The 20,494-nt window shown below is 43.8% G+C and overlaps 1 protein-coding gene across 2 annotated transcripts in view; it reads right to left on the minus strand.

The window, feature by feature from the left end:
• Positions 1–916: 916 nt before the first annotated feature.
• Positions 917–20,494, minus strand: part of SLC10A7 (solute carrier family 10 member 7) — a 287,835-nt gene continuing 268,257 nt past the window's right edge. For both annotated transcript variants that reach the window (XM_043902560.1, XM_043902559.1), the window contains 2 exons: positions 5,214–5,359; positions 917–1,964 (listed from right to left, as the gene is read on the minus strand). In XM_043902560.1, coding sequence (XP_043758495.1) covers positions 1,935–1,964; positions 5,214–5,359 — 176 coding nt within the window. In that variant the 3' untranslated portion in view covers positions 917–1,934. The remainder of the gene's footprint in view (positions 1,965–5,213; positions 5,360–20,494) is intronic.

Below are 20,494 nucleotides of genomic sequence, written 5' to 3' on the forward strand. Positions count from 1 at the left end.
AGCAAAAGATAAAATGTTATAGCATTTTTAGTTGAATTTTATCCCATAGTCACACCTACTATAGGTGAAAGACAATAGAGGTAGATAAGTTGAGGGGAAAAAAAATCAGTATTCTAATACTATGCTGAAGATTTTTATGATAACTCAGACAGACAATTCCATTTACTCTGAAATTCAAAGAAGTTTGTAGGAAAAAAACATAAAAAACCTTACTGTTCTCCATACATAAGCATCAAAAATACCAAGCAAAATTATTGTAGTTTTAGACACAGGTGAATTTGTTGACAATAGGAATTCTTGACAAATAGCCTGTTTAGCATAGATTTTTGCAGGGTCTGGCACTAGCCTTAAAACTTACACTGAGGCTAACTCTTGTGAAATGTATGAGTTTCAATGACATTGAAATGACTCAGAAGTAACACAAGATAAGAGCTGGCAATAACAGTACTGTAAATTTATGATATTGGTAAACATGGTGAGCTTCTAAGGAATGACTTTTTGCTATTGATAAAATAACAGCAAAACAGCTGCTAAAGCTATGATGTGGCCTCAGTGCAACTCAGGATGCCAGTGTCATCTGTTAAGTCAGGAAAAGTAGAGAGGTGTGACAGAATGGTGTGCAGGAAAAAGAGAAAAAGCGTTCCCTCATTTCTATAAAGCAATGACTTGATTCTGTAACTGGGTCGTGAGAGCTTTTCCAGCCACAGTAGAAGCAAATATTGGGTACTCCGTGGCAAACTGATGCCAGTTTGGGAACTAATTGTCCTTGCTGTTTTGGTTAATGAATGGTTTTGCATCTTCTGTGTCCATTTTTCTTTCCATATAGCTAGACAGAATGTGTATATATAACATTTGTTTGCCTCGATGACCTTTATATCTTCATCTATTCATAACAGCAATGTGATTTAATTTTTTAAAAAAATGTTGCAAACATTTGTCAAATCTGCCAAGGAAAATTCTCATTAGTAACGTTTCAAATGCCTTAAGTGTACTTGATCCAAAGATGTAACAGGCTGCTTCTGGCTAAAAGGGGAAATTTGTGCTCAGCACATCAGTGTAACAGGAAAACAATTTTGGTCTCAGTTGTGGAATGTGGATTAATTGTTGCCACTCCAACTAATTGTAACATTTTGGTGTCTCACATTTGGCTCTTGGGAGTTTCCAAGTGTGCTGGAAAACAGGTAAGAAAGAAATGATGGAAGAAAAAGGGAAAACATTTGAAAAAATCCTGAAACCCAAATCCTGTAGTTTATCTCGAAACCTCATGTACTTTGACTCATAACTCAAACATCAGGCCCTTTCTTTGAAGCAGCTTATAATAAATTTAAGACACAGAGCACCACAGTCTCTTGTAATGGAACTGAGGAATTTCTGTGTGGAAACTATTTGAAGGAATGTCTTAAAAAATGATATCAAGAAATGCAGATGACTTATGCTTTTCAGCCTCTATTCAGTCTGTGACCCCTGCTGAGTTGATAAGGAAGAGGCATGTCACAGTTGCAGAAAAAGAAAGAATCATATGGTAAATCAAATAAGATTTTGGAAATATTCACTGTCATGGGAAGGGCATTTTCCTGATGATGTGACCTCATTTCAAACAGTACAGTAACTAGGAGAGAGCTTAGTGCAGGGAAGGTGGTACGAGAAAAACGTGTTTGTTTTTTTGTCACTTTCATGACTGTTTTCTGTGTTAGGAAAAAAGAAAATTAAACAACTCCAAAATACTGTACCATCCCGGGCAGTAACCAACAAAGTAGGTTTTGGAAATAATGCTCTCGTCAAATACATTTTAAGGCACTTTAAACAGTTATATCATATTTTTTTGTGTAAAAAAATAAAATATGCATCGAAGCAACGTTCACAAATACAAGTCTTCAGAACCGTAAGTACAATCCTGTACATATATACATGGCTGTGGAACGACCGCCTCCTTGTTATACTGTTGGCCTCATCAATTTCACTCCCTGCAAGAAAGGAAAACATGACGTTCAGAGTTGGACTGTATCCACGAACAATGTGAGAGCATCAGTTAACACCAGATAATTTATGCTGCAAGGAAGAAGAAGAGGCCTGCCTAGACAGCATTATACAACCCGTGGTCAAAACTCCCGGATCCAAACCTGCCCACCTCACTGGCCACAGACTCTGGCATGGCCACTCATCTCTGCTGTGCTAGATGGTCCCTGTGGGTCTTAGTATTATCAGCAAAGTGGAGGAGACACTCGTGGATACCCTTATGATGGACACTTCCTATTTATTTTCGTGGCCAGATGGGATGGCTAAATAATTTCAAGCCTTCTGGGTGATTCCACATTAGTCAGTGGCCCCCTGGTTGGGAGTGATTTCTATAAAAATAGGAAAAGTGAGTGGCATTGTCTAGTTTAGTCTCCCTTTTGGGACATGCTTCTGTTACTCTGTAGGATAAATCCCAGAGCTTTTAAACATTTAGAAGAAAACTTTATTCTGATTAATTTGCAGTTTACTAGGATTGCTAATCGTTGATGGAATATTGGGATTTTCAAATAATTTTCTTCATTCCTTGTCAAAATTGATATGTATAAATTCTAGTCTATCGTGTACATACACATCATTAGCCATGAGCATGAATACAAGTGGAAGTTTTCGAAGGGGAAAAAGAGTAAAAGAAAAAAAGGTTATTGAACCGCTCCTCTAGCAGCTCTGAGTGGGAAGCGACCAGCCTGGCGTGGCCCCCAGCACAGAGTGCCGTTCGCCCACATTTTGTTCGGTAACAAGACGAGGGAAGGTGCTGGAGCGCTACTCTCTCAGAATTCTGGGGACCTAGGGCTCCCCTTCTAAAAGCAGTCTTGTAGTGGGGGAGAGCAATTAGGACAGCTCGAGATTTACAGACGCACACTGCTATATATAACATGGATAAACAACAAGAACCTACTGTGTAGCACAGGGAAACTACTCAGTGTCTTGCAATAACCTATAATGGAAAAGAATCTGAAAAAGACTACACATTATTACTCTTATATGCAATCGAATCATGTTGCTATACACTTGAAACTAACACAACATTGTAAATGAACTACAATAAATTAGATAAAAGCAACCTTGTATTTCTGTTTGGAGCATCATTGTGGTGTGGGGGGAAGATCTGGGGGGACAAATAGACCACGGTTCCAGTCCTAACTCTCGCCCTGACTACACTACCCGTATAACTCTGGGCAAGTTGCTCAGCTCTCTGGGCCTAGTCCCCGTGTGTTCCATGGGGGTAGCAGAGCTTGCTACAAACAGTCATAGAGAATACAAAACTTCAGTGATGATGACAGTGAATGTATCAGCTGGCTTTTGTCAAACACCTGCCATGTAATCCTCCATAACTCTAAAGAGCAGATGTTATCATAAGTCTTAGAGTGGCAGAGACAGGTAGAGAGAATTGAAGGAACACGGCCAGGGTCGCATGGGCAAGGCGGTAGAACGGGCAGCTGGGCTCAAGGGTCCACACTCTGAACCTGGTGAAGGCTGGGCGTGCTGAGCATACATGGAACTTAACAGGTGGTGGCGGGGCTATTCCGTTTTTAGGACACTTAGGACGTGAAACTGAGAGACTGTATTTTCTTGGGCTTCAAAATCACTGCAGGTGGTGACTGCAGCCATGAAATTAAGACACGCTTGCTCCTCGAAGAAGAAAAGCTATGATTAAACTAGACAGCATATTAAAAAGCAGAGACATTACTTTGCTGACAAAGGTCGTCTAGACAAAGCTATGGTTTTTCCAGTAGTCATGTATGGATGTGAGAGTTGGACTATAAAGAAAGTTGAGCGCCAAAGAATTGATTCTTTTGAACTGTGGTGTTGGAGAAGACTCTTGAGAGTCCCTTGGACTGCAAGGAGATCCAACCAGTCCATCCTAAAGGAAATCAGCCCTGAATATTCATTGGAAGGACTGATGTTGAAGCTGAAACTCCAATACTTTGGTCCAACACCTGATGAGAAGAACTGACTCATTTGAAAAAACGCTGATGCTGGGAAAGATGGAAGGCAGGAGGAGAAGGGGACGACAGAGGATGAGATGGCTGGATGGCATCACTGACTTGACGGACATGAGTTTGAGCAAGCTCCGGGAGTTGGTGAAGGACAGGGAGGCCTGTCGTGGCTGCAGTCCATGGGGTCGCAAAGAGTCGGACACGACTGAGTGACTGAACTGAGCTGAAGGACACGACACAGGGGGCTCTGTCACTGGCTGTCTCCTTCTCCTACTCATCTCCTGTGACAGCTGCCACCTTATGAGTGGGCTGAAAGTAGCCTTGCAAAGTCTGAGCTGCTGGGAAGGAGGTGCTCTATGGGTGCTTCCGCAGTAGGTGCTGCATCTACATTTTGTATGAGTCACTCACTCTGTTTTATTTGGTTTTTAATTTGATATATAATTTGTGGCTTGCCAGGTGGTGCCAAAGGTAAAGAACCCTTGCCTGCCAACGCAGGAGATGTAAGAGATGTGGGTTCAGTCCCTGGGTTGGGAAGATCCCCTGGAGGAGGAAATGACAACCCACTCCAGTATTCTTGCCTGGAGAATCCCATGGACAGAGGAGCCTGCAGGGCTACAGTCTACAGGGTCATAAAGAATTGGGCATGACTGAAGCGACTTAGCGCACATAATTTGAGAGATCCACAAATATCAAATAAGTAAGGCTTTTGAGCCAAGTGTGGTGAAATTGACATCACTGTGTGGCCTTGTTTGCTGCTGAACTCTTATTAAATTCCCAAACACATAGTTTGGCAATACAAAGAAGTTGTGAAGCGTCTGGAAAATTAAAGAGAAAGCAGACATTCTAGATAAATCCAAGTGCTATTATGCTTAGACAAACATGAAATCAGGACACATATGAATGAAGAGGCAAGGCAAAGTTGGTGTGCACCCGAGTGGTGGGGCACGTATATTTTGAGTATATTTACTGAAACTTTACTCCACTGTAATATGCCCTTCAATGTGAGCAAATTAAAAATGGCTTTTAAAGACTGCATTTTAAGTATCATAGTGCTTTTATAACAATGTAGAACAACTGGTCCTCAACTCTCTTGTTCAAGTTGAAATGGATTAATGCATCATTATTATTGAATTTAGTTAAGAAAATGTGTACTTGAGAACAAGGTTATATGTGCAAAAGCTAACATGTATGAGTGGCTAAGATTCAGAAATAGCATTTCAATGTGACTTGGATCCAAGTAAGATCCTTCTAGAGTCTCACCTTCTGCCTTGACACCATCCAAGACTTTATTGTTGGCACCAACACACTTCCCAGGAGGATCTGCACCGGATGGTAGATGAGCAAGGGGACGGATATTAGAGAGAGGTACTCGTGGCCTGCAAACACGATCTTCAGCATTGGGATTCCTGACGAACAAAGAAGATACAAAACCTAAAGGCAAATTCATCAAACTAAATTCATCAAATTTAGTCATTAAACTAAAGACACGGGCCATTAAAACTTGACCTTGGCATGCACCATCTTTCCCCTGTGGATATTCACAGAACCAAACAGGGACTGTCTGGAATGAATCACCAAATCTTTCCATCTTCCTTTCACTACGTAAAGCTCTAAGCTCTAGAACAGATTAAAACTGAAAAGGGGGTCAGTCCAAGGGCACTGGTGCTCTCACTGTCTGTCTAACGAGAGGAGAGAAGACAGTGGAAGAGAGTTGCTTCAAGAAGACGGAGGTATACCAGTAGAGGTTAAAAATGGATCATTTGCTTAGTAGTAAAACACTCCACTGGTCTTTAGGGAGGCCTGCTAGATACCATTTCAAAGCGCCTAAGTTCACTTTGGGGCTGAAAGGATTTGATAAGATAAATAGGAGGGTACTTTAGCCAAAAAGACAGTCATAAAGGCTTTGCCCACTCTTTTGGCCAAGAAGCTCAAAGCGCTTTAAGCAGTATTGTGTATGGCAGATGAAAATTCTAAAATCTGTGCTGAGTGATTAAAGCCCACAGTGAAGGTCTTACCAGAACTTAGGTAAATGAATCCTGCTACTGAGTCTGCTGCTCTGTTGTACCCATGGCAAAGCATGAAGATTTTTAAGTACCCACCTAGCACGTGTACCTATTAAGCTTCTATAACAGAATTCAGACTCTGGTGATTTGACTGTTATCACCAATTGCTGTAATGTGGCCTAGTCATCAGACGACTATGTACGCACATCAGTTTTGTCATCTGAACAGCTTTAAGAGCTTAGCTTTCTTTTTGTTTCTTTCGGAACAGCCACTGAAAAGGAACCAAGCTCCTAAACACATGCAATGATGGCCCATAAATAACATTTTATTATAACCTGGTGAGGAAAGCTCTGCTTCTTCAATTATTTTTACCTTCTAATAAATTTCAAACCTTTATGCAAAAATGTATTTCATGGCTGCTTTCTTTTTCATAGCCTCACATATCATTGCCATAAACTGCAAACACTTAACTCTTCCCAAACAATGTCTCTCTCGAAGCTCCAAATGTTTAGTCTTGCACAGTTTCTGTCTTCTCACTAATACAAAGAACAAAGGAGCTTTGCTTTTGAATGTAATATGCTTAATCCATTTATTGGATTTGAATTAGCAGCATCTAATATTATGGTTCCAGAAAGTTATTACAATGAGAAATGAAGAAGATCCAAATATATATTCCTCCTATTTTCGGAAAAGGCTATTACTTTTTTTTTTTTTTTGGTTGCTCTGGATCTTTGTTGTGGTGCTGAGGCATGTAGGATCTTAGTTCCCTGGCCAGGGGTTGAACTTGTGTCCTTGGCATTAGAAGGTGGATTCTTAACCAATGGACCACCAGGGAAATTCTCAGGAAAGGTTATTTGGCCCAAAAGGATGATGTGAATGAAAGTAACAGGGGCATAAAGGGAGCAAATGATATAAATATGGAAGTATTTGTTTCTAAAAGTGATCAGAGCAGGGATTTCTGGCTCAAAATTCAAGGCCTGTGGCTGCTGGGCTAAATCACCCGAGTTCCACTTTCCTGGCTATGCTCAGGTGGGCTCTGTGTTGTTCTTCAGTAAGCCAAAGCAAGTTCACAGCTACAGTCGCAGAGCTACCTCTCCAATAAGCAAGATACACAAGGTGTCTTAATGGAAACGACCTCGGCAGCTCACTGTAGTGCGATGAAAAGATAACAGTAATGATGACAATAATGTTTCTGTGTGCGGTGAGTGCTTAACTAGATGCCAGGTGCTGTCAAGGGCTCTCCTGTATGAATGAAATGCCTAGAGGTTGGATAACTTTCCCAAGAGGTGGGGGCTTTGCTGCAATCCAGGTCCCCTGGGTTTCTGGTTCTCTGTGTCAGGCCAGGGTCAAGGCCTCTGAGGTCTTCAAGACATCCAGGGGATGGTGGCTCCATGAAGCAGAAGAGGACCTGGGATGCAAAGAGCTCTCCGACCCAGAGTCTTTTTGGGACCCTCTCGCCTGGGTTCCTCCCAGCAGTGCTCCCGGGGCGGCAGACCTTGGACTCCCCTGCTTCTCACAGGGGTGCTCCTGTGATTCCACATCAGCCAGCAGTTCAGCAGCTGTGAGGCCTACCCTCATAGCTGCAAGGGAACCCCAGATGGAAGCTGGCTTCTAGGAGCTTCCAGCGTACAACTGACTTTCTACCTCCTGTGGTCCCTAGTACCAATGCATGTGAAGTTCTCTTCTGGCCTGGGGCTGGTTCTTCAGCTCGTTCATTTCATCTTCCAGTATACTCCTCTGTACATATTTGCTGACAGGGTTGGGACTCTGCAAACATCACTCCTCCTCATCAGTTCATGGCTCCCTGGATAGTTCTGCCCAGAGAAGGCACTACACGAAGTCTGGAGAAGAGGCAGGTGCCTGGGGGTTAGCCCCAGTGGATAGCCCCTTATGCCCCTCCTAGGAAGTCTGATCTTCATTTCCTCTCCAGACTTGTACTGATAGGTTCTGAGATCTCCAACTTCTTCCTTTATTCCCCCAGCTCTGGCTATTCATTGTCCCCTTTCCACTTTCCAGTTTTCTAGCTGTTTAATCGTCCCTGGGTCGATGGGCTGGTGTGTTTGCCCAACTCACCCTGGAGACACAGACCTTCTCTCACTCAGCCTCATACCCCAGCCATCCACCTCAAGAGAGGGTTCCACCATGACTGGCAGCTGCCGTAGCCATTTGTTGAATGAAGCGGGGATTTCCCTTCACCACCTCGTGAGCCTGCAAACCTTCTGGTTAACTGTTTATTTATCTGGCTGTGCCAGGTCTCACTTGCGACACATGGGATCTACAATCTTCAGTGCAGCTTGCAGGATCTTTAGATGAGGCATGTGGGATCTGGTTCCCTAACCAGGGATCAAACTTAGGCCCCCTGCATTGGAAGCGTGGAGTCTTAGCCACTGGGCCACCAGTGAAGTCTCTCATTGTTGTTAATTGTTAATCAGATTTCCTATCGTCACTCTTCCTGGTGACTGTTAAAAATATGATTGAAAATAAAATCAGAGAGGAAAACCTGGCTTCCGAAGATGAGGGTCAGGTCCCTTTGCTATGTCTTGTCACCCTCTCAGGGTGGATTCGCGACAGGCTGGTCCCTGCACAGGGGGACCCAGAGTCCGGAGCAAAGCTTTTTGTTTTGGGAGCCTTTCTGTGCCCTCGGCCTGAAATGCTCCCTTACTTCTCAACCATCCGATGATTCACTTTCCTATTCAATCATTAGCGTCTTCGCAGTCTCCTCTGTGACTCAGTCTTTCTTTCCCATGCTTCCTTCAGTTTCTCCCTGTCTGCCCTTCTGGCCCCAAATCAGTAGCTTCTGCTCACTGCCTTTTCGTTTTCTCAAGAGTCAGAGTAGAAAGAGAAGCTGGGAGAAGTGAGTGAGGGGAGGAGAATTAACTTCTCCACGCCCGAGTGGTCCAGGCAGTGGCCTCGATCGCTTGGAAGCAGTGAGTTTATGATCTCTGTTCTAGGGCCTCCTGGCCGGGTGTCCAGCGCTGTCAGAAGGAACACGGGAAGTGCAGTAGAGAGATTCCCCGCACCTGCCACTGCACTTCCCACGCTGCGATTTCTGTCACCTGGCCATGGATTTGGCAAAACTTGATCTTCAAGTCAAATCAGAGAACGTGGGCTAGATCTCGTTTTCCAGAAGCCCATGTAATGCACTGCCCTTTCATCCTCTTCACCCACCCTTTCAATAGTTCACCCCATCACTCATTCATTCATTCAACGAGCACTCACTGAACAGATTAACTACAGCATGTGACACAGCCTCAGTAAGGAGGCTCACCAGCCCCTGGGTGACCACTCACGCCTCCTCCCCGTGACCTTCCTTCAGGGCACGGTGGGCCTCACCTGTGCCCCCAACTCTCTCCCCAAACCGTTCTCTCCGCCTGCAGGCTTGTCTTGTGAAGGGTATTTGCTAGTCAGGAACCAGACTGAGCACAAGCCCCTCGAGGGCTCACTGCCCCCCTCCACGCCCCCTGTGCGCCAGCCACTGAGGGCGCAGGACCCTCTCGTTCCCGCCTTGCGCCCCCTGGGCTCGAGAGGTCTTGCCTCTCGGTCTTTGCCAACGAGCTCTTTTTTGCCAGAATTCTTGTCACCCACTTCTTGACCTGCCCAGTCTGTAAGCCCTCAGTTCCCAAACTTGCCTCCCCCGGGAAGTCATCCTTATTGTCTCAAGCCTCCTTTCTGCTCTAGGCTTACCAACTGAGGCGCATTCCAGCCTAGCATTTGCTGCATTTATTATTACTGCTTGCTCTGTGTGTGTGTGTGACTGTGTGTGTGACTGTGTGTGTGTGTGTGACCCTGACTAAGCTGTGAGCTTCTTAGGGTCAGCGACTGTTTGGCCTTCATCTCTGAGCGTCTTAGTGCTCAGAAGAAGAGTGCTGAAGGATTGGAATTGTGCTAATCCAGACCCCATCATAAAATTACTGTGTAGACTATCACTCCATTTTCACTCCATTCATTAACTAGGGAGAAAAAAGGGGCAATGATTTCAAAAAAACCAAACAAACTTACTCGAAAGAGTTTTCTTTTTCAAGTAAAATTTAAATATAGGACTCTTTTCATCTTGCGATCACTGCAGTAATATAAATGAAGCAAATTAATTTTAATGCTCCCAGGTACTGATTCTGTGTCACTGTGGTTGACAGGATCCGACTAGACTATATGAGATGGCGTTTGACTTTATGGAAGTGAACACCACGCGCACATTTACAATTTTACAGGGACTTTAAGCTGTCATGCTGAAAAATGTTTATAAAACATTAATCAAAAAATGCCTCTTTAATACAATGCATTGTCTGAAAGATGTTAGAAGGCGCATATTGTAAATGGATTCTTTTTCTGACTAAAGTAATTTCCACCAAAAGCATTTCCCCACTGCTCTACAAGTACACTGTGTGGAGAGATAAAGAGCACTTTCTCAGCACATTACTACCTGCTCCAAACACTTGGGAAATCACTAATGTACAGCATGCCATATTTCCATGTCACACATGACACATTCGTCTAAAATTATCCAACAGACTTTGACACTGCAGCATATTCCATAAGCAGAGCTTTCAACTGACATCTGCCAAGTAAGAACTTCAAGTGTGAGCTTTCTTCTTCTAACAAGCAAGTAAGGGCTTTCTTTTATCCTATACCCAGGATGGGAAGGATAAAACAATACATACCAGAACAAGTGGGGTTTTCTTTCCCCTATTTTGAACATGTTTTTTTAATGTTCTCTGAATTAGAAAATTCCCTTTGTATCAGTGTTCTAAGTTTTAACAGTTACCTCTTTCTATTGGATGGATGGTTTTTAAATTTTTCCTGAGAAATACTTTCCTCCCACCCCTAGATTAAATATGGACCTTTATATAGAAGGCTGCTCTATTACTCAAAATATAAAAATAATTTACTGGGACTTACCTGGTGGCCCAGTGGCTAAGATCCCTTGCTCCAATGCAGGGGACCTGGGTTCTATCCCTGGTGGGGGAGCTAGATTCCATATGTTACAACTAAGAGTTTGCATGCCACAACTAAAAACTGCCATGGCCAAATAAATAAAAAATAAACAAAAACCATCTACTTTACAGAATTGTTCAGAGTTTACTTGTAAATGATGATGCTCTCACCATCTACTCATTCTTTCATTCCATCCATCCATCATTCATTCAAAAAATAATTTCTGGGCTTCTGCTATATGTGAGTTACTGTTTCCAGTGCTGAGGACATAAGGAGAAATGACATAGACCAGATCCCTGCCTTCTTGGGACCTGCTTTCTGTAGCTTTTGCCCAGATCACCTTGGCTTCCCTTCTGAGTGCAGGGCTGGCACATGCTTGCCTGGTTTCTACAGCTCAGAGTTTGCGGCCCATCTCTGACTAACTCCATCTGTCTTTTGACTTGTAGATCAAGTCACCAAGTTCTGGACGGTCTTTTCTCCATCTAGCGCTGTCCTTCCTCCTCAGTTTTCACGGCCGCCTTCCTAATTCAGTTCCTCATAAAATCAAGCCAAATGACTCTCAGCCTCCTGACATAACCCCCCGTCTTCAGACTCTTCCCTTCATCAATCCTACAAACCACAGCCAGATTAATCTTCCTAAGACCCACATTAATTAAAGCCAAGACCCTGCTCAAGAATTACAATGACTTTCCAGTGCCCATTCATCAAATCCTCTATCCCTTCAACGTCAGTAGAGAAGGATTATGACCACTGCCATTTTGTAAGGGCTCTGCTTGCAGTATCTCATTTAATCCTTACAACAGCCCTAAGAAGCAAGTGGTGATTTCTCTGATGAAACACAAGGCAACTGACGGTTAGAATGACCTGCTTAACATCATGCATTGGTTAGGCGGTAGAGGCAGAATTAGACGACGGTTTACTTTTTATTTTTAACCTTATTTTTTATTGGAGTGTCATTGCTTTACAATGTGTGTTGGTTTCTGCTGTACAGCAAAGTCAATCAGCTCCGTGTTTACACATGTCCCCTCCCTCGTGGACCTCCTCCTCGCCCATCCCGCCCCTCTAGGCCATCACTGGGCACGGGCTGGCTCCCTTTGCTTTTCCGAAGCTCTCACTAGTTACCGACTTCACACACGGTAGTGCATATACGTCAACACTGCTCTCCATCTCGTCCCACCCTCCTTCCCCGCTGTGTCTGCATGTTTGCTCTCTACCTTAACTCCCAGTTGCCAATTGCTGTCACCAGCTCAGGCCTAGCATGTGTCTTTGTGAATGCTGAGCCCCTGTCTGGATCTTGTCCTTTCTCTCTGGGTGACTAAATTCTATGGGTTCTTCCAGGCTCATCTTTACATTTTTCTCCACCGTGAAGGTGGGCTTCCTACTGATTTTTTCTTCTTTTGAAGAATGAAGCCTCTCTTCCTAGTTGTATTAGGGGACCCCGCTGACTGACACCGCCGTCCTGGCCAGGCAGGATGGTGACCACGTACATGAGTTATTTGACAACAGGAGTTCCTGGTGAGGAACTCGGAACTAACAAGCTACCACTGACCGGAAGAATTCAGGACAGGTCAAAAGGAGAGAGGAGACTCCAGTCCATATGTTCTAATAATCTTCCAGAATCCTCCTCACTGCAATCCATCTTGGCTAAGCGATACGTGCACCACCAGGAAGGACCCTGAGTCAGAATGATTGGCTACAGACAACCCAGAAACTAATCCCATCACCATAAAACCCGAGACTCTGAGCCATGTGGCAGAGCAGTTCTCCTGGGTTCCCTTACCCTCCTGCTCTCTGCCTGGGCGCCCCTACCCAATAAAGTCTTTGCTTTGTCAGCATGTGCGTCTCATTGGACAACTCATTTCTGAGTATTAGACAAGAGCCCACTCTTGGGCCCTGGAAAGGGTCCCCTTTCTTGCAACAACTGCATCCCATAAATTTAGCATTTGCTTATGATGCCATGATTTTCTTTTGTACAGGTTTTGTTTCCCTCTGAACACAGGCAAAGTCCTTTAAGCTCCTGCAGTGTTTAAGCACAGGTGCGTGTGTGTGTGTTCAGTCGTGTCCAACTCTTTGCAACCCTATGGACAGTATACTGCAAGGCTCCTCTGTCCATGGGATTTTCTAGGCAAGAATACTGGAGTGTGGTGCCATTTCCTTATCCAGGGGATTTTCCTGACCCAGGGATTGAACCAGCATCTCCTGCCTCTCCTGTATTGCAGGCAGATTCTTTACTGCTGAGCCCCCACTCAATACATGAATGATTGATTATTTAAGAACAGAGGATGAAGCAATGTTTCCCATCGAAAAAGCCTGAACAAGAACAAATACTAGTTGCTTTACTGAACTATAAAGAGAATCATTTACACATTCCTCCAGGAGAAGGAGGAATTGTATTTCACAGGAGAAATATATATTCGATATGGTAAGAAGGAGAGAAACTGAACTGACCACAGAACCCAAACTTTGAAATGAGCATTGAGTTATGGAGTAGGAGAGGAAATACACTGAAAAATGTCCTTTGTGTCCTTTGAACTTGTTTCACTTACTTTCCCAGTTCCCTAAGAGAGAGTATACTCCAATCACCTGGATCATTTCCTGTCTTTCAGAGATTCATTCGCCTGAATTCACTTGACTTGTTTTCCATTTAAATGCTTTCTCAGACTTTCCAAGGAGTTTTGAAGAGAGCTGCAGGCGAATCTGGAATCCAGTTGCTTCGCTCTCTAGTTGTCATGGAGATTTCCCACTTTTGTTCACTTTGTTCTTAGTTAGAAACATCCATAATTTTACTCTCCAAATGTCCTACACATTTTATTTGAATTCTATCGCTTCCTTCTTAGTGAATCTCTCAGCTTAAAAGCCCATGTTTGCCCTTAACAGTCAGTGGGATAGATGGTCTCCCCATCATAATGTAATCCAAGAAGGCCACTCTTTTTCCAACATCACTAAATGCCAATCTGGGTCCCCTTCTCCAACATATACACACACATTTTCTCTTCAGACACAAATGCTCACAGAAAGTCAAACTCGGTGACACCGATTTATTCCAACCACTAAACAAAGGGGCAATTACGTGCCATTTATAGAACACGAAATGAAGATTCCAAAACACAACAGTTTTAGAATTTGATTAGAAAAGACTTTCAGGATTATCCTAAAGCAAGCTAATTTTCAGTTAACATAGCCGTTGCTTCATACAGAGGTTTATAATATGTCCAGTAGCCTACAGGAGGCAGTACAGCGTAGCCGTTAGGAAGGCTGATACAGGCCCCAAGAGAGCCCTGGGTGGAATCCCATGCCTGCCACTTGTCACTCTCATCAGGCAAGTGACTGAACTTCAGTTTTCACATCTGTAAAATGTGCCTACTTTGTAGGCTTTCTTTTTCCCTTAATAAACAGAAAGTGAAACAGTACACAATGTCTGGTAAGTAGTAAGCCTTCAGACACTATTCCAGGTGCGGTAAATAATTCTTGCCTAGAAAATCCCATGGGCAGAGAAGCCTTGCACCAGCCCCACCTGGAGCCCCTGCCTTCATGGAGCTCATGTCCTCACTCACTGACCCAGGAGAGACGGCAGAGAGCGCCGGGCCAGAGCGAACACCACCCCACCGCAGGGTCAGGCACAGGGCAGTGAGGAGGCACAGAACTGCATCCAGGAAAAACGCCGATGGGCAACAGGGATGCAGTAAGCATCTGGGTTATTCTAATTTTTGTCTCTCTCTCAGAGTGAGTAAAAAGCACGGCAACCCACTTCCAGGTTGGTGGGTATGGCTTGGCCTGAATCCATCAGAGAGGGGCTCACCAGATTAGTCAAGAGTCGTCCTGAGGCGTGGTCTGTAGGAGCAGGTGGGGCTTAGTCTGCACAGCCCTCAGCATTACATTATGCTCCCAACTTCTGGCTTTTCTAGGATGTCCCCTGAAACCCATTCTGGAACATTCCAAAGGCTAGCAAGTCCACCTCCTGCAGATCCCCTTAGGAAGGCAGACAGGATGTCATGGATCATGTGACTTGCTCTCCTTCACGCCCATCTAAATGACTAGTCTTTTGCTCAAATTCTTCAAAGTATTTTATTTTAATATTTATTCATTTTTATTTATTTGGCTACAGTGGGTTTTGGTTGTGGCACTTGGGATCTTCAATCTTCATTGCAGCATGCGGGGTCTAGTTCCCGACCAGGGATCAAACTCAGGCTCCCCACATTGGGAGCATGGAATCTTAGCCACTGGACCACCAGGCAAGTCCCTTTAAGGTATTTCAACACTGGGCTGCCCTTCCCTTGCTGATGATTAACATTTTCTGTGCTTCCCTGTTCTTTTCCTATCATTCTGTCTGTAACTGAAAACTGCTGTATTTGGTGTGACTTCACCATCAGGACTTCTTTAAGACTTTTGTTTTTTTAATGTGGACCTTAGCTAAAGTCTTTATTGAATTTGTTACAATGTTGCTTATGTTGTTTATGTCATGGTGTTTTGGCTCTGAGGCATGTGGGATCTTAACTCCCTGGTCAGAGACGGAACCCACAGCCCCTGCATTGGAAGGCGAAGTCTTAATCACTGGATCACCAGGGAAGTCCCATCACCATCAGGACTTCTATTGTTGCTTTCTGAACAATAGAAGAAAAGATTTTTGTCCTTCATGTAGAAGGAGATATCTAAAATGACGTACAACTAAATAATATGTGCAAATAAGAGCCCTCTAGTTTTCTGAGTCCCAGGGATGGGTTCAGGGAATCCATGTAGATGAGGGCATTTCCAAATCACTGAACACAAAGGCAACATCAGCAGCAGCTAGGGGATGGCTGACAACCCCCTTGGCTAGACCTTTGACAGAAAAACAGGACAATCTTATACCAGTTTCACAGGTAAGTACAAGTGGAATTTTAATTTCCAACCTCTGACACCTGAAAAGCATCCTATGGTTATCTCTGTTGATGGCGTACTAGATGGAAAGGGACATGTGGAAATCCACACGGGGGGTTTTGGCCATGTGCTTCAACCAATTGGACCCAAACATCTCATCTGCAATCTTTTCAGGGCTCTCCTATCACCCTCCCCTTGACAGTTAGGAAGGCTCACAGTTGCATTTCTTTTCAGTGTAGTCAGCTGTTATTTAGCTATGCTAAGAGTAAGTCGATGTTTTTGTTAAACTTTCCTAGTTGCTTTACTGAACTATAAAGAGAATCATTTACACATTCCTCCAGGAGAAGGTTGTATTTCATAGGAGAAATATATATTTGATATGTTCATTGGAAGGACTGATGTTGAAGCTGAAACTCCAATACTTTGGCCACCTGATTCGAAAAACTGACTCATTTGAAAAGACCCTGATGTTGGGAAAGATTGAAGGCTGGAGGAGAAGGGGATGACAGAGGATGAGATGGCTGGATGGCATCACCAACTCAATGGACATGAGTCTGAGTAAACTCCGGGAGGTGGTGATGGACAGGGAGGCCTGGCATGCTGCAGTCCATGGGTCTGCAAAAGAGTCGGACACAACTGAGCGACTGAACTGAACTGAAGTATAAGTCGATGATTTTGTTAAACTTTCCTAGTTGCTTTACTGAACTATAAAGAGAATCATTTACACATTCCTCCAGGAGAAGGTTGTATTTCATAGGAGAAATATATATTCGATATGGTAGGAAGGAGAGAAACTGGACTAACCACGGAACCCAAACTTTGAAATGAGTATTGAGTTGTGGAGTAGGAGAGGAACTATATTGAAAAATGCTCTTTGTGTCTTTTATTTCACCTATTTCACTTATTTTCCTACTTCCCTGTAGATGACATACAAGAGATCTATCCTTCACATTTCAAAACCAGAATTCAAACATATAACATTTTATATATTATAAAACATATACTATGTAAGTGTTAGTTGCTCAGGCGTGTCTGACTCTTTGTGACCCAATGGACTGTAGCTCACCAGGCTCCTCTGTCCATGGAATTCTCCAGGCAAGAAGAATACTGTGTGGGTTGCCATTCCCCTCCCCAGGTGATCTTCCTGACCCAGGGATCGAACCCGATCTCCTGCCTTGAAGGTGGATTCTTTACTGTCTGAGTCACCAGGGAAGCCCTATAAAATAAATACTATAATAATATATAAAAATATACCTCCCTTTATCCAAAAGGGAGAGTTAGGCCTGGAAGAGCAGGACAATGAACAAATACAAGGGTACAAACTTAAGTCCGAGGCCATTACTAAGAGAGAGGAACAATCTTTCCAGTAATTTTAGCCATCCCGTCTCTGGCAGGACTTCAGAAGCTGTATCTGGAGTTCACGGACTTTTTGGCCTTTATTTGTATGTTGGCAGGTGGAGTACAGACTGCAGAAAAATCATTATTGGGTTGGCCAAGAAAGTTTGTTCAGATTTTTCCATTACATTGTACGGAAAAACCCAAACAACTATTTTGGTCACCCCAATACACAGGGCTTACTCTGGGTCAGGCAAGTGCTATTCTGCATGTGCCAACATCAACTCACTCACTCCTCAATCTATAATGTGAGTAAGGCTCCTGTTATTATCTCCACTTTTCAGATGAGAAAACAGAGGCCGCAGATGAATAAAAATCTTCCCAAGGCTATGCACAGCGAGCGACAGGGGATAGCTGGGATGTGAACACAGACAGACTGGCCCCCAGTTCTGTGTCTTCCACCACCCTACATGCCTAAAATGGTGATCTGGAAGAGCACCCAGGACCCGGAGAGAGAGAGAGAGATGTTTGATGATATTAACACAGAATAACGGAGGGTGAAAAACCCAAGGAAAAGAATATTTACACAAGAAAGTTCTGCAAAGAAGAGAAAGATTCCTTTTGACAGAGGACCTCAGAGAACCAGCCTTTACTCACTTTGAATAAAAGTTGGTCGATGACCATTTTCTGACCATTTTCCAGCCCAATCGGAAAAATGAAAGACTGTATTTTAGCCTTCAATCACCTGGGCTGTAATCCTACCCCTCTGCTGAAAGTTTTATGTAAATAAAGATGCAAGAAAAGACCCAAATGAGCAGCTGGTGTTATTTCTGTTTTGAAACAGGTACGTTCTGATTGGAAAAGATGTTTAATGAATGGCCTGAGCCGGCTCACCAGATGCTGACAATGAAACATTTAACTCTACCAATAGAAGGTTTCAGCCTCGGAAGATTAGGTACACCCTCACCTGTCTGACAGCATTGTAGGAGTAATTAGCAGACAGGGAATTAAAGAATGCATTAAAGAGCTGAAGCCATGGAGGCTTCATTCAGATGCCGGCGATGGCTTCCAGGAGGGGTCACCATATTTATGGAGACAGGTGGGAAGGAAGTAGCGGGAGCTTACTTTTTTCCCTTTCTGGGATGTGAAGGAAGAGCCATTTGTCTTCTAAAGAGAAAAATGTGCCTAATGTTCACAATCACAGGATGTGAAACCTCAAAAATAGAACGAGAATTTCACATGACAAAAATAATACAAGGTCATTGGAAGAGATGTAACATGGTCACCAACATAGAACTGGCCCCATCTGATTGGTTCTGGGAAACTTTGCCTAATTTTACAGATTTTTTTAAGATATGTTTTTATATAAATGAAGAAAGACACTTGGAACATTTTAAGTGTGAGCCAATGAGAGGTTGGGAGAAGGAAATGGCACCCCACTCCAGTACTCTTGCCTGGAAAATCCCATGGATGGAGAAGCCTGGTGGGCTGCAGTTCATGGGGTCGCTAAGAGTTGGACACAACTGAGCAACTTCACTTTCACTTTTCACTTTCATGCATTGGAGAAGGAAATGGCAACCCACTCCAGTGTTCTTGCCTGGAGAATCCCAGGAACGGGGGAGTCTGGTGGGCTGCTGTCTATGGGGTCACACAGAGTCAGACACAACTGAAGTGACTTAGCAGCAGCAGCAGCAGCAATGAAAGGTTGGTGCATATGACAGGCACTTTCACATTCTGCCACAGCTTCCAACACCCTAAATTTAGTTTTCCCTAAGATCTTGCATTGATAATCTTTTTAATGGATAGAGGAACTTCCAGAAGGCATCCAAATCATAGTTAAGTGGTAAATGTGAGCAAACAGTGACCCAAATGCACCCACACTTTTTGTTTTGTCAACATGGCTATTAATCACCCTCTGGTGGTAAGTTCCTTTTTGATGGTACCTTGTTTATGATAAACATAAGCCTCAGAAGAGATGTCTTCTGACACAAAAGAACAAGGCAGCTCTGATTGGGGATGAGAAATCAGAGTTATTTACCTGCTGACTCACATTTCTGTAGTTAAACTTGGCTAGATAATTTTTCGCTAACCTAAACCTACTTCTGCCCTTCATCTATTTCAATGATAGGGGATCCAAGACCTCATTCACAAGACTTGTAGGCAGAGGAAGAAAACCCTGGAAACCATTTCTGGAAATAATGTTTTTCTAATCCCCTCAGCTGTTTTTAAACTCTGAATGCGTAACTTAGATATCTGATCAAAGCACAAAGAATTGTGGTTTTCACAGATCAGCATAAATGGTCAGTTTTATTAACAAATGAACATGTGTAATCCTTTCTGGAACACAGGGGAGCACACATGTGCACAAATACAGGAAGTGGTCAAAGGCGGTGGTTTTCAGTGCCAGCTGCTCGTTAGAATCACCTGGGTAGCTTTTAAAACCTGTGATACCTGGGTCTATCCTGAGAGATTCGGAGGAAACAGGTCTGGGGAGGGTCTGGGCAGCTTTGCAATCATCCCAGGTGATTTCCTGGTGGCTCAGATGGTTAAGAATCTGCCTACAAAGTAGGAGACCCAGGTTTGATTCCTGGGTCAGGAAGATCTCATGGAGAAGGGAATGGTAACCCACTCTAGTGCTCTTGCCTGGAGAATCCCACAGACAGAGTAGCCGAGCGGGCTACTGGAGTTGTGGGTCCATGGAGCTGCAGGTGGACACGACTGAGCAACCAACAGGTGACTCCAGTGTGAGTCAGGCTGAGAAGCCGGGCCTGGTAACAGGGAAGAGGATTCCAGGGGTTTTTGGAGATAGACTGATGGTCGCTGTGTGCTGGCTTTGCCATTTTCTTCACTGTGTAAACTGAACTGGGTTGCTTGACCTCTCTGAGGCTTGGTTTTCTACCTTGGGCAATGGGATCAATAAGAACTATTGTGCAGGGCTTTTGTGAAGATCCAATGAGATAATAAGGCAATTCGTGTGCCTGATACAGTGCCTGGTATGCAGTAGGTGTCAGACGACTTCATGTCTACTTTCTGATTCAATGGTCACCTCAACCTTACGAAATGCGAGAAAGATAGAGGCTAGCTGGTTTGGACGTCTATATGTCTGGTTGATTTTGAATTACATATCATTTTACTCTCCAAGTAATTTCATAGCCTCCCTAACCTCTGGAATGCCTCAGGGCCTAGTGCTCACAGCCCATTTCTCCTCTGGCTACCCTTTCTGTAGTGATCTCATTCAGCCTGATGGCTTAGTTTAAGCTGAACACTCCACCCTGGACCAGAATTCTCGGCTCACAAAGCCGGCTCTCCTTTGGATGTTGAAAAGACATCTCAAACTTAGCACATTCAAGATGGAACTCTTGATCTGCTCCACATCCCTCTTCCATGGGTAAAATCTCTTGTCTCATCCAGTAT

This window comes from Cervus elaphus, chromosome 5 (assembly GCF_910594005.1).
Source record: "Cervus elaphus chromosome 5, mCerEla1.1, whole genome shotgun sequence".
Lineage (NCBI taxonomy): Eukaryota > Metazoa > Chordata > Mammalia > Artiodactyla > Cervidae > Cervus > Cervus elaphus.